The sequence below is a fragment of the Haliotis rufescens genome, unplaced genomic scaffold (genome assembly GCF_023055435.1).
Source record: "Haliotis rufescens isolate VD_foot unplaced genomic scaffold, xgHalRufe1.0.p SCAF_2, whole genome shotgun sequence".
NCBI lineage: Eukaryota > Metazoa > Mollusca > Gastropoda > Lepetellida > Haliotidae > Haliotis > Haliotis rufescens.
This window is the reverse complement of record NW_025963890.1, coordinates 27,049,472-27,063,384: the sequence shown is the minus strand read 5'-3', so window position 1 is coordinate 27,063,384 and position 13,913 is coordinate 27,049,472. Positions and strand designations below refer to the sequence as shown.

The 13,913-nt window shown below is 43.0% G+C and overlaps 2 protein-coding genes across 3 annotated transcripts in view; one reads left to right on the top strand and one right to left on the bottom strand.

The window, feature by feature from the left end:
- Positions 1 to 13,913, bottom strand: part of LOC124120811 (tyrosine-protein kinase SYK-like) — a 220,906-nt gene that overhangs the window by 31,890 nt on the left and 175,103 nt on the right. Inside the window, exon 12 of the mRNA XM_046483671.2 lies at positions 8,779 to 8,860. Coding sequence (XP_046339627.1) covers positions 8,779 to 8,860 — 82 coding nt within the window. The remainder of the gene's footprint in view (positions 1 to 8,778; positions 8,861 to 13,913) is intronic.
- Positions 785 to 2,910, top strand: LOC125382042. 2 transcript variants are annotated; one of them, XM_048399801.1, is made up of 2 exons: positions 785 to 1,207; positions 2,050 to 2,910. In XM_048399801.1, exons 1-2 carry the CDS (start codon positions 1,141 to 1,143, stop codon positions 2,325 to 2,327), a joined length of 345 nt encoding a protein of 114 aa, XP_048255758.1. In that variant the 5' UTR covers positions 785 to 1,140; the 3' UTR covers positions 2,328 to 2,910. The 2 variants fall into 2 exon arrangements, with proteins under 2 accessions (XP_048255758.1, XP_048255757.1); XM_048399800.1 differs by having other exon boundaries at positions 785 to 1,231.

Here is a 13,913-nt window from a genome sequence, read left to right as displayed (position 1 = left end):
CATCCGATTTCGAGCTGCTAGGCATCAGATTCGAAGGTGAGTTCTATTTCGATAAATGCTTACCATTTGGCTGCTCCATATCTTGCGCCATATTTGAAACGTTTAGTACCTTCTTGCAATAGTGCATGCAATCACATCTTCCAGCGTGTCAGATCATGCATTACCTGGATGACTTCCAAACGGGGGGCACAGCAGGCACCAGCCACTGCTCAGACAACCTCAACGGATGCGTGAATACACTAGAACAGCTGGGGGTCCCTATTGCGCACGACAAGACGGTGGGCCCCACCACCAAACTGACATTCTTAGGGTTGGAAATAGACACCAATGCAATGCAGATCAGAATCCCAGAGTCCAAGATCAAGGAGGCGACAAGGGAAATCCAAGACATCCTGTCAACAGGTAACATCAAGGTCACAAAAAGGGCACTTCAGTCCCTCATAGGCAAGCTTAACTTTATGTGCAGGGCTATACCAATGGCAAGGGCATTCAGCCGAAGGCTAATCAATCTGCTTAGCAAAGGTAAGCAACCATTTCACCACCAGCTGGGTCAAGGAAGACCTACAAATGTGGTTAACATTTCTTATGAGTTATAACGGCATTTCAGTGTTTCAGGACCAACTATGGGTAGACAGCGATTTCCTCCAGCTGTTTTCAGACGCAGCGGGTGGTGCCGGCTTTGGGGCCTACATGCAGGGCAAATGGTTTAACGGTTGCATGGCCAACCCAGTGGGTGACGGATGGAACTACACGGGACTTGACGCTCCTATGAACTGTTCCCCATCACACTGGCCATCCAACTTTGGGGCAAGCAACTCACAAACAAAAAGGTCCTCTTTTACTGCGACAACCAAGCCGTCGTAGCAATAATCAACAAACAGTCGACCAAGGCCCCCAGAGTGATGAGCCTACTCTGTCGCCTAATCCTGCAGTGCCTCCGATATAATATTATGTTTAAGGCAAAGTATGTATGTTCCACTGCTAACACTATTGCCGATGTTCTCTCGAGGTTTCAGCTCAAACGCTTCCGAGAGGCAGCACCAGCCGCGGACCAGAACCCCACACCTTTCCCGTGCATCATATGGCTGATCTGAGGCAGGAGGCCGGCAGACTCCTACAACAATCTCTGTCTACAAATACATGGGCCACCTACCAAACAGGCATCAATGCCTTGCACCAGTTCCGGTCCACACACCAGCTACAAGAGGTGTGGCCAGTCCCGCTGGATCAGGTCGCAATTTTATTGCTTATCTGTCAGTCACTCACCACTCCCCTAACAGTCAAGACTTACATTGAAGTGCTGTCTTCACAGCACAAATTCCACGGGCTCACCGACTGTACAAACCATTTCCTGGTGGGCAAGATTTTAACAGGCTTACACAAATCAGCGGGCCGACCAGACACCAGAAAACCGATCACTGCAGATCTGCTGCAGGTAGTAACCAACAATCTGCCTCATGTATGCTCATCAGCATATGAAGCCAGACTGTTCAAGGCAGTCTACTGCACAGCCTTCTTCGGTTTCTTTAGGGTTAGCGAACTGGTCCAAACTGGACCCTCAAAAACAGGTTGCGCCATCCAGAATTTAAGCTTCTCGGGCAACCCCCAGCAGCTTTCAATCCATTTACCACACTCGAAGTCTGATCAGTACAGGATGGGGACAACAGTTACAATGTCATCTATACCAGGTAATCCGCTATGTCCGGTAGTCGCCATCAAGCACTACTTGGAGGCGCGCCCCTCCGGCCCACAACATGCATTCGTTCATTTCGACCATTCCCCCGTTACAAGGTACCAATTCCAGGCACTACTAAAAAAGGCCTTAGCACACAGCAACATAAACACGGCTTGCTATTCTTCGCACTCCTTCCACATTGGGGCAGCCACATCAGCAGCCATGAACGGGGTGCCGGAACACCTCATACAACAATACGGCAGGTGGAAATCAGATTGCTACAATGCTTCCATACGCTTACCAACAAATTCAATGTTGCACAATTAATTCAAATAGTCTTTCATGGTACTTACTACACTTCTTATTGTTTACAGTTTGGATGGTGGGATCCAGCTACATGGCCAGGGCACGGCAGTACTTGCTCCTGAAGGGCACCAGTCCGAACCAACCGAGGATGCTACGGCTGGCACGAGGGGGGATGAGGTGGAAGGAGCTGGACACCATTCTAGATGCACAGGTCAAGGCGACACGGCGCAGCCCCAGAGCCCTCATCATTCACCTGGGCTCCAACGACCTGTGCTCGGTCAAGGGCAGCCAACTCTACCTTGACATGGTGGCATCAATACCCTCGGATACAACTCCAGCTACCTGACACCAAGATCATCGTATCCTCAATGCTGCCCAGGCGCTACTGGCACGATGCCAAGGATCCACTAAAGATCGAGGGGATGCGGAAGAATATCAACCGCCGACTGGCCAACCGAGTCAAAGAGCTCGGCGGTACAATAGTGCCACATCCCCAGATCCTGGCATCAGACAAGACATGGTACGCCTGGGAGGGCGTCCACCTCAGTGACAAAGGACTGTGTGTGTTTACGGACAATTTATTGCATGCCCTGGCGCTTGTTTTGCGCCAGTAAGGATGTTATCTCCACAGGTTATTGTTTCTTTTCAGTACATAGGCAAGCGGGGCAACAATGCTATCTCCGCGTATCGCGTGGCCGTGGGTGTGGGGTAGTGCTTTGTGGCGGGGTTCTAGTGGGCTACACTGCTAGTAACAAATTAACTTGCTTCCAAATTAATACTCGTGCTTAAGGCTACCTGCTTTTCAGTGGGAACCTTTCCGGGGTTACTTGCTTCTAAGTGGGAACCTTGTCTTTCCCGACTTTTCAGCCGGGGAATGGTAAAATAACATACGTTGGGGCAAACAATTGCCACGTATATGGGCCCGGCGGCGGTAGCTGACAGTTGGGTCCGCGGCAGTAGTCGCACAATGGTTTTGCTAATGGGGCCAGGCAGTGGGATCTGCTTTGGCCGGCTACCTGGGGCCGGGCAGCGGTAGTCTGACTTAGGCCAGCAGCGGGAGCTGCTTTTGGCAGCGTGGTAGCGTTTAAATATGCTACCGTGGGGGCCGGACAGCGGTAGCAGTCTCAGGCCAGCAGCGCTAGCTAGTGGCCATGGCAACGGTAGCATTTTGGTATACACAATTAGCAGCTTAGTAGCCCACTAGTGCCTGCACACCCTCGGCCATTTAACCCAATCTCATTTTCTGTTTTTATTATAGGCACGGGCATCCACGGCTCGGTGGCCCGTGCCTCTCCTTGGCATATCACGGGATAATGTTTGATAATTCCTATGAATATCCTACTTCCATTACACCATAGCCAGTATTTACCAGAGGGACACTGGGATCTGTCATCTGGTACTCACAGATAATTGGCAGCAGTGAAGTTGAGCAATACATAGAAAAACAGGGGTATGAACCAATAACTTTCTGATTCTACCCTTGGCAAAACTGAAAAACTTTTGGCACTCTGTGGCATCCTTCCCATTCTATGACGTCATAATTGTTAACTGTTTTGGGGTTATATGACCTTACTTATGATATTTCCCTGCAGTCTTTCATGATTTCACTTCCGGTTCTGAAGACATCCATGATGACACTTTCGGTTCATTCTCCTTTTGTGACATCACATTTTGGTGTTGATAGCTGGGCTTGATGATAACTATCAGACATAGTGGTTTTAAGCCATCCTGCCACAGTAGTTTTAGTAATGTCGTTCCCTGATGAAGGCTTGCTAGAGATAAAAAGCTGTTTCCTCTTCTTTCTCTGGTTTTGAGGAGCTGTGGTGCAATAACTCAGAGCTCTGATGGGACATAATAGTCTATCTGGATGAACCACTGTTTTGTTCAATGATTGAATAGTGTATTGGCTATGTCCTAGTGGCCGCAACACTGAGGACTAGTTTTGGGCAATAAATTCTGGTAGCAATCTGAAGAATATCATCCTACAGTCTTGTGTATGCGTAAATGAGGAGATATAAATTGTTGACCCCAGCAGTGATAACTCACCGGAAGCCCATTGTGTACATCCTATTCTTTGAATAACATTGTTATATACTTGTTACAACTGCTGCTCAATAAACCATTTTTGTGTTTATATTTAAGTTGGTATTTCCAGTATCCAAAGTGTGCAGTGAGGCCGTCTTTTTGTTGATAGTCATTTTGGAGACATAATGACCAGGGAACCACACTCTGCAGGACCATGCTGGGGCGATCAGAATTATGATGCAATCTGAGTCTTCGATCTTTCTTATAACTCTGTCCTGGAGAGACCAAGGTGGGAAAGAGTAGGTGAACATCCCCTGCCAACTCATGGATTGAGCATTGACCTGGACTAATGGATCTGGAACTGGACTGATGTATATGGAAAGTCAATGGTTTAGGCATGTGGTAAACAGATCCAGATGAGGAGTATCCCACGTCAAGGTGATCCATTTGAATACCTCGGGATGGAGGGTCCATTCCAATGGCACAATCTTGTATCTCCGGGAAAGACAGTCTGCAAGTTTGTTCACTTTTCCTGGTATGTGCCGTGCTTCTGTCTTGCAATTCACTGAGTCTGTCAATGCAAATAAAAGCTTAACCTCCTTCAACAAAAGTGATGATCTCGTGCCCCCTTGATGTTGCATGTAAGCCACCACCGTCAGTACTGATAAGTGGTGCAGCAGATGAGACCAAGTCTTGATAGCTTGGATAATGGCTCTCATTTCAAGACAATTTATATGCTACTTCTTGTCTTGGTCTGACCACACTCCTTGGACTGTGACGTTGTCCATCTGCACACCCCAACCTTCGCCTGATGCATCTATGTATAGGTGATGTACCGGAAGGGGGTAATAGGATGGGGATAACATTTTGGTGATGGGGATGGCATAACATTTTAATGAAGAAGCCACCAATGTAGTTCCAATAGCTGGCTGTGAGGGGGTTGTGTTATATTTTCCAGTTCCATATCTCTGGTAGTTTTCATCCAAGCTTGTAGTGGATGTAACTGAAGCTTCACTCTGTAAGTAAGATCTTGATGTTAATGTTCCAAGGCAAGACATCCACCAAAGACATGACCAGATTGGTTGGATGAGTGCATTTTGGATAATCTCTCTTGCTCTTAGATATCTGTCCTTTAAGGGTTTTAAGATACCTTTTATAAGCTGAAACCTTGCCCCTACACACACAATGACTTGAGTTGGTATTAATTTCGACTTGACGGGATGTACCAGGAAACCCAAATGAGACTGGAGTTGAATAAGAAATATTGTGTTCTGCTTTTTCTGCAATATGTCTTGATCGGCTAAGAGGAAATCGTGCAGGTAAGCGTCCTGCAGATCCAGGCTGACCAGCCAATCTGCATGCCTGAAAGAGTTGTGTTGCTTTTAACTGACTCCATTTGAAACTTTGGGGGACGTACTAGGTAATCTCTGTTGAGTACCTTCAGGTACATTTTTTTCATGCACACTTTTTCCCGGATGCTGTTAGAAATGGAGTTTGTACCCTCTTTTTAACCTACCTCTTTTCTTCTTGGATTTAGATTTAGGACAATTCAGGGCTTTATAGAGCTTGAGAGGTTAAGTCCATGCAATACGTGCATCTAGACTTTGGAGTGCACAAGCTCTTTCAGGAAAGATGCATTGTGACTAAGGATGGGGTATACCTCCAAACTACTTGGATAATTGGCAGTGAAGAGAATGTCTGTTGAAACACCTAAAGATTTTATAGTGTGATTAATGCCCAAACAGGAAGTTATGGCTATGGACATTCATAGGAATTATGGTTTTAGCAAACAGTGACATGAATGTTTTGTATAAAGCTATGACTAATTAAATTGACAATGAGAGCCAACTCAGCCAACAATAGCATTTTTGGACAAAATTGTGGATGTGATAAAATCTTACCAATTTTAAAGAAAATCATAAAAGTTAAGATATGAACACAGCCATCTACACTGACGTGTAGGCACATTTTGAGATATCAAATGGCGGGCAGCTCTGCGACGGGTGGGCCACTTTAGACGTAGTAAGGCAGGATATGTATACAAATATAAAAAATATCTGGGATTTTACTAGAATTTTTAACTTATCCTGCATTACTCCTTAATGGATCTTTTTCCAACGGTATGGTGAAGGGCATACCTTCAGAAGTGATCTTCAATAAAATTCCCACAAGGATAAGCTGGCGAAGACGGTGTCTGATCGCCAGAAGCAGCCTTCCATAAGGGCGCTGTAAATGGTTGCTGCGAGGAGCCTTGGTGGAGACAACCGCCCAGATCTCGTGCAGTTTCTGGCTCTCGAAGGATCCAGTCCCGCAGCCTCGTAGGCCTGAAGAATGATGGCGATCTAGTTGTGGCTGACTTCAACCTGCAATGTCGTCGATACCTTTATGAAGAGGAGGCGTTGTTGGCCAAGCCGGACATAGAAGAAGTTCCTGTTCATCCTCGTCCTCCATCGTCAAAGATAGTGGCGGCACGAGGAAGGATATGTCAGGCTGTCCTTGGAGTTGATTATTGGCTATGAAGAGATCCAGGTGCTGCTCAAACCGGACATGTGCAATGTCTAGCGCGTGTAGCTCGCTTAATGCCGCTCTAGCCAGGGCCAGTAGGAAGACCGTCTTTTTAGGGAGGTTATAATACAATGCCAAATGAACTGGTTCAAAGAGCGCACCTCTCAGTAGTGTAAGCACCTTGAAACTCGGCCTTCTGGTCTTCCAGCTAGAGGGAGCGAAGTAAAGCTTGGAGTTCTGGGATCTTTGTCATTTTCCGATCTTCCAGGACTGCCGGGACCGCCAAAACCGATTTAAGGGCCACAAGGCAGGTTGTGATGGGCTGCCCTTCAGACGACGCCTGTGGTGTAAAAACAGTAAAAATTTGGCCAAGAATTGGGGAGACACAGAGGTTTGATCCTGGTGCTTTTCCTTGCAAAAACTTTGAAGGACTGCCACTTGTCGTCATACAGGATTCTGGTAAACGGTCTATGCTAGGGTCATGACCCTTGTCACTCTAGCTAAGGCTCTTTGTAGATGGACCATACATTCAGATATAATGACCGTTTGCTGAGCGGAAATTCCTGTATTGAAGTTCGAGAGGGTCGGCGGCAGCTATATCTCTCAGATCAACGAACCAACCTCTCGCCGACTTCTAGGGTGTGTCCAAAGTGAGATTGAGGCTCTGTGTCAATCTAATCTTTTGGAGAACCCTGGGAAGGAGTTCTGGTGGCGGAAAAGCATAAGCTTTTTGTCCTTCCTAGGGGACGCTTAAGGCATCAACTGCCCAAGCCTGTGGGTCTGTAACCAGCAATATGAAGGTCCGGACCTGGCTGGTGGCAAACAGATCTATGTTGGGGTGGCCGAGGTGCTGACAGACAGAGCAAAGGCGTCCAGATGGAGTTTCTTCTCTGTGGGAGCTATCATGTCCGGTCTGGAGAGGTCTTCTGCAAGAATGTCTGGACAGATCTTTTGCAAGAATGTTACAACAACCGGGGATGTGTTGGACCTGAAACTGGAGATCCAGTTGATCAACTAGGTGGAAACATCCGAATGTTTGACTCAGGAGTGAGTAGGAGTGGGTTGGAGTGGGTTGTGCCCTGGTTGCGGAGGCACCATACGATGCCGATGTTGTCGGTGGATATGGTGATTTAAGCGCTGGAGTGTCTGTTTCCAGTGAGAGAGAGCCAGTATGAGCGCCTATAGTTCTAGGTTATTGATGTGCCACTGTTGTTGAGCGGTGGACCACATCCTTGGAGAGAGGCATCGATGAATAGGTGTAACGAGGTCGTTAGCTCTGACGTTTGATTCCACCATCCACCATCAGAGGTGTGGTTTGAGACGGTCCGGGAGGACGATGGACACTGACTGATTCTGGCCCCTGATGTTGGGAGCAAGGAACATCTGTATGGAGCGCAGTTGGAGCCTTCCTCTGGAGGTCAGATCCTGCATTGACCTGAGGAGACCTAGGAGTACCTGCCACTGGTGCAAAGTGCTGGAAGTAGGTGGAGTTGTATTCGGTGCCACCTGTCCCATGTTACAGAGGTGAGTGAGTGAGTATGGTTTTACGCCGCTTTCAGCAATATTCCAGCAATATCACGGCGGAGGGCACCAGAAATGGGCTTCACACATTGTACCTATGTCGGGAATCGAACCCGGGTCTTTGGCGTGACGTGCGAACGCTTTAACCACTAGGCTACACGACCGCCCCTTGTTACAGAGGTCTTGATTGGTTTGCAATAGCCATCCAAAGAATTGGAGGTTGAATGAAGGTGTGAGTTCTGATTTCTGCATGTATCTGTCACCAACATATTTGACCACAACTATCATTTCCTCGTCTGCTGGATGCAATAGCATATTAAAAATTTGCTTTGTTCTACTATGGGGAGGGGTATGTCAGCAGTTTGAGAGTCTGGCCACTACTATACAAGAGGGCCAGAATTGTCATGAATTCCCCAAAATAAAAAGTTGAGAGTTTCAAGAGGGCTTCTCCCAAACATTGTTGTGAAGCCCTTATAACATGATTCTGGAAAAATACAATAAGGTTTCAGACTTTAACTTACATACTCTAAACAATTACAAACAGGTTTCAGATTTGGCTTGTAACCGTAATACCGTACATCATGCTTGAGTGTACTCAATAAACACAAAAATATGGTGAGCTTCAACGTTAATAGGATATATTTTGACACTCTTGTGAAAAGTTTAAAAAATAAACTAAACAAGTTCAATTTGTTATTCCAAGAGATTCTTAACTACTCCATTAAATGTGGATTTTTTATACTCACTTGTTCTTCACAAGGTATTTGTTGAGAGGTCCAAGGGGTGCAAGCTCCAGAACCAACATAATATTCTCCGCTTGACATAGTCCTTCAATACAGACAATTTATGATTAGAGAAATATTTCAACATACATTTTTGCAATCATTTTGGGTAACAGATGTTACATTAGTCATGGTGAGAAAAACATTCAATATGATCAGAAACTGTGTCACAGGAAGCGGTAGGCTTCTAGTAAGGTATCACCCACCAACAAGTGTTTTCTGGAATGTCAGATATTATATTTTGGCAATATCATCACTAATGAACACACAATGCCATTTGGAAAACGGTCAAATGTAACAAATGTTGTGTTTTGGATAACACTTTCTTAGTAAAGTACACATTCTAGTACTTTTTTGGGTTGAGTCCCATCTGGGATTCAAACCCACACTCCCAGAGTGAGGCACCTAATTGCCAGCACACAAAGTCAGCGATCTAACCCACTCATCCACCGAGTCTAGATTATGTACTTTGTGTACCCCTCTGACATAAGAAGAAACCTATATACCAACGTTCCAACTTCATCAGTAAATCAGTACCAGAGAAGATATAAGAGAAGAAGGTCTTTCAACTGCAAAGGTCAGTGTAAGGGTTATAGGTCATCACAGGGTCATGTTCATTAAGGTAGTCCATCATAACAAATCAAGTCCTTGTTGAAGAGCTGTATGTACCTGGACCTAGCCGGTCAAAAGCAATGGCTAAGGCCAAGATGTAACTAGTCAATTTGGCCCCATTTGGGCCTGCTTGAACTTGTTTTACAATCTTCTCCTACATCAACATGTGTAGGATGGTGAAACTTTGCCTGCATGATCCAACCATCAGCCTCTCCTAATGTTGCTAATATTTTGGATGACATCATACAATAAAATCTTTAGATTTTCGACAGAAGTTCTCTACACTGTCTACTATCCATAATTAGTTTTGCAACTAATAGCATCCTGCCTTCCAAAGCATCCTGCATTCCATCCTAGATGTAGGATATTGGGGAGGTGGATGAGATTACTCCTGAAAACAGTATTCTTTGAATTTTTAACAATGACAACTATCGTTTGAAAATACCTACGAATACAAAACCTCTATTACATCATTGCCAGAATATGCCCGAGGGATAGGTGGGTTCTAACAAACAACCTGTACTAATTGCTTGACAAATACAACAGTCTTCAGGAGATTACATATCCCTCTGTGTGATGCAATTTGGAAATGCAATTTGGCTACTTATACCCCACTTTTGGTTCATTGCCATTGGATACCTTCCGTTCAGTGAATCCAATCCTGGATTAATGCCAAGGACATATGCAAATATGTGGTAAAGTTAAAATAGAACTACTGTTACATTTTTGTCCAGTTCTCCATGTTGTGATGTCATCTATCAATCTTGTAATCTATTACCACATGATCTTCCAACTCAGTCACACATGATGTCAGTACCAGTTCTGAAGATGTCACTTCCAGTCCTGATGACGTCACTTCTGCATGGGATCATGTCACTTCCAATGCTGGTGACATAAATTCTAATATGATATCATTCCCAACTACCTTGACATAATTCCATTGCCTCTGAGTGTAAAATTTGCAGTTAAGGCGACACTTTTTTTATTTCTTGGTTTACGGATTTCAAACTCATTTCAAAAGTGAGGCAGGCCAATTTAAAAAAAAAAAAAAAGCCTCTCACATTTTTTTTACTTGAATTTTGTCCTAAAAAGTTAGGTAGGTATGAAAAAAAATATCCTGGTGTAACAAAAGTCAAATAACTCAATTTTTCAAGAACATTTTATTATATCCCTGGCACTCAGCTTGTGCACAAATGGCAACATAACAATATTCATGTCATGGGTGGAAATGCATGAAAGACGCTGCTATTTTGGCAGCATGGGCAACGTTTAACTCTTTCAACACCAGCCAACCAGAAGATTACTGCTGTGACGCCAAGTTCCCAGAGACTCTTGTGTGATAGATGAAACCAACATTTATCAAGGAAATTATCTGCTGAAATTAACATCTTTGCTACTCCATGTTTGGCCATACACTATTTGAAAGGTCTAATTAATCCTATTGTTTATAAAATATGAAAGTTATGTGTATTACATTATTTAAATAATTCATTAACAACTAAATAAAGTTCGTTTTAAATAAAAATAATGTAAGCTAAAACATTTATAACGTCCAGATTAAGGACCAATGAAGCGCAAATTTAAAGGGGCACTGATCTAACGCAATTCCCCGGGACTGGTTGTTGCCTTTGTTATTGTTTTTCCCCAGTGAGTACCCGGATGTATAGCAGAAATCTAGACTAGTTTGCGACCTCTGCTGCGCCATTCGTAAGCGCATTAGTCACTTTTATGGGTAGTAATAAGGGCGTATGGTCACATTGATCAACAAAATGAAATACAGTTTTCGAGATAATAAGGAAATGTAGGTATCTTTGTGAGTAGCATCGGTAATACTGACGAAGTTTTGATAAGTCACTTGCTTGGTAATTTTGCGATTTTCGTTTACACTATTTTGACTTGCAACACAAAGAATATATTTCACCTGAGCATATGCTTTTTTTATAGTGTGTATATTTTTTTACTGTCAAATGTGTAACACATTTATTAAACGTCTAAATATTCAGTTATTTTACAAAGTGACTGAAAAACATTTCCATCTGTATTATTATGACAACGAATTCCAAACATTTTGATGTTTAATGTCATCACCAAGAGACTGAAAATGTAACGTTGAAAAGTACATTTCTAAGTTGTTTGGCTTTTAATCCTACATAATAATCTGTTGTGATGTTTGTAGGCCCTTTTGATCGTCTTGATCAATCTGGACAGATTTTTTAGTCAAAATGACTGAAATATTTACACATTTTATAAATTGCCTGAGAGAATCACATTTAACAAATTGACGGTAATATATACACGCTTACAAAGGAAAAGACCTGTGACAACAACGACTATCACGCATTGAAAAATTTCCCAACCAAGACGTAGAGAAACAAGAACGAATCGGTTCAAATGAAGGAAAACAAAATGCAGATATCATAATTACAACCTACCAAATTTATGTGTATAAGTTTTAGGCAGCTTCCTTGTTCGAGGAATGTATCCGTGAATATCCACACAAAGGAACAATATCCCACTCGTCTGCAGCTGTACAAAGAAACTTATTCGATGTCCCGTGTCACAGTAACAATCAAATATTTTAAAAGATATATATCGTTTCGGGATATTATAACCCGTGTTCGTTTCTCAACTGATCGCTTGGATTGTTTCAGGTGTTTTACATAGGTGTCAAGTCTCAATGGTCGGCTGAGAAAGCCCACGTATTTTCATAGCGTCCACGGTTCCTAAAAATTCCATTAGTGATAGATAACAATGATCAATCAATCAACGTATTATCAGTTAACCCTTTCAACAAAGTATTTGTTTTTACATCGGCACTTCGCGCCATGATATGAGTGTATTCCCTTTGTTTTAGTAAACCTAGACATGTAAACACTCACTCTTGACATATCCACTGTGCAAGATAACAGTGATTAATCAGTCAACGTATTTTCTGTTAATCCTTTGATGACTAGGAACGATCCGTTGATTTACAAAAAAAAGTAAATCAACTGATCATTCATCTCTTGCTGGGCTGCCACGTGCATATTACATAACACACATTTCACCTCACTTCAAACCTGGATTTAGATTGAATAATTACCCCAGACACAATAAATGCCAAATGGGAACCTTTGTCAGGTAATATAAGTGGTGCTACCACTAATTGTACCTGTAATAAATTCATTAACTGAGCATCAAGTGAATGACGACAAATACACAAGTGTAGGGTTATACAAGAAAACGTGGATGACAACAAGGGAGTAGTAATCGTATTATCGACGCAAGCCGAAATCCGAAAATGCTTTCACTGCATGGATACTGTTTTTAGTATTAAACTATAACCATCTGGGGTATTTCCAAATGACGACATCCGATGAGCTCCCTTGTTCTTTTTGTCTGTTTGTTTAGGCTGAAGAAATGAATTAACATGCGCCCTTTGTCGAAATCTTTATAGATCAAAGTTAACCAATCAGTGTTCAAAAATGCATAAAATAAATATTGCCTCCAGCCTCCAAGTTTATTTAGCTGTCCTTGCAGACGGTACCCCAGTCTCTGGTCACGCTCAGTTGCGTTGCGTATCATCCGGGTACTCACGGGGGAAAAACAATAACAAAGGCAACAACCAGTCCGGCGAATTGCGTTAGATCAGTGCCCCTTTAAAGATTTTTTCGCCAAATATAAGAATTCATAAAATCCACTTACCCATTTCTTTTTTATTTTCATTTGTTTACGCTGTTGGAACATTATTTTAAAAAGAATTACAAATAATATCTGTCATCACCAATTTCCCAATGATAGTGGCTGTCCGCTCACTAACATGATGAAATACCTCCTTTTCAAAGCTTCGTATGAATAACACAAACGTCTAAGGCTGCCATGTCAGCATACATTAAAAAACCTTATATTGTTTCACCGACAAAATCTGCTACAAGGTTCGTGATTGGTCAAATTTAAGCACGTGACCTAACGCAGCCAATCAAATTACAGCAACGGTAATTTTCAGACTTTGGCGAAAGGTTTGGGTTAAATCATGTTATTCTGAACGGTTAAGCATGGAATCGCGATCTATATTAAAAATATGGAACTTTATGGATGTATAGAGCTAGGTTACGAGCTATGACAAAGATTTCTTATGCATATATTTTGGCATTAAGACATCGTGTCCGAGCCGAGAAATCGAGGCGACGAAAGGCGAGATGTCATTTGACTGGCGATTACATGCGATCGCACGAAAAGTTGGAAATAATACCTAAGATGTCAGTTTGGCAACTTTTATAGATATATTTTTGAAGATTTTATTTCTTTGTAAATAAAGACGTTTCAGCACATGAAACGTCTTTTTTTTGCTGTTTGACATCTCGATGAGGACCCGTTGTCGAAGTGTGTCCGAGAATATTTTCAATAACATTGCGGGAAATCGTGTCTAGTGAATACATTTTTAATCTATAGATAAAAAAATGATGAAATCAAATGGAATACGTATTTCAGACATTGTGAAACGTGAT

Excerpts from the sequence above, each read along its gene's own strand:
- LOC125382042 (XM_048399800.1), top strand. The coding sequence starts at position 1,141 with ATGGGCCACCTACCAAACAGGCATCAATGCCTTGCACCAGTTCCGGTC. Across the intron at positions 1,232-2,049 it reads GGCCAGTCCCGCTGGATCAG|TTTGGATGGTGGGATCCAGC; the intron begins GTCGCAATTTTA and ends TATTGTTTACAG.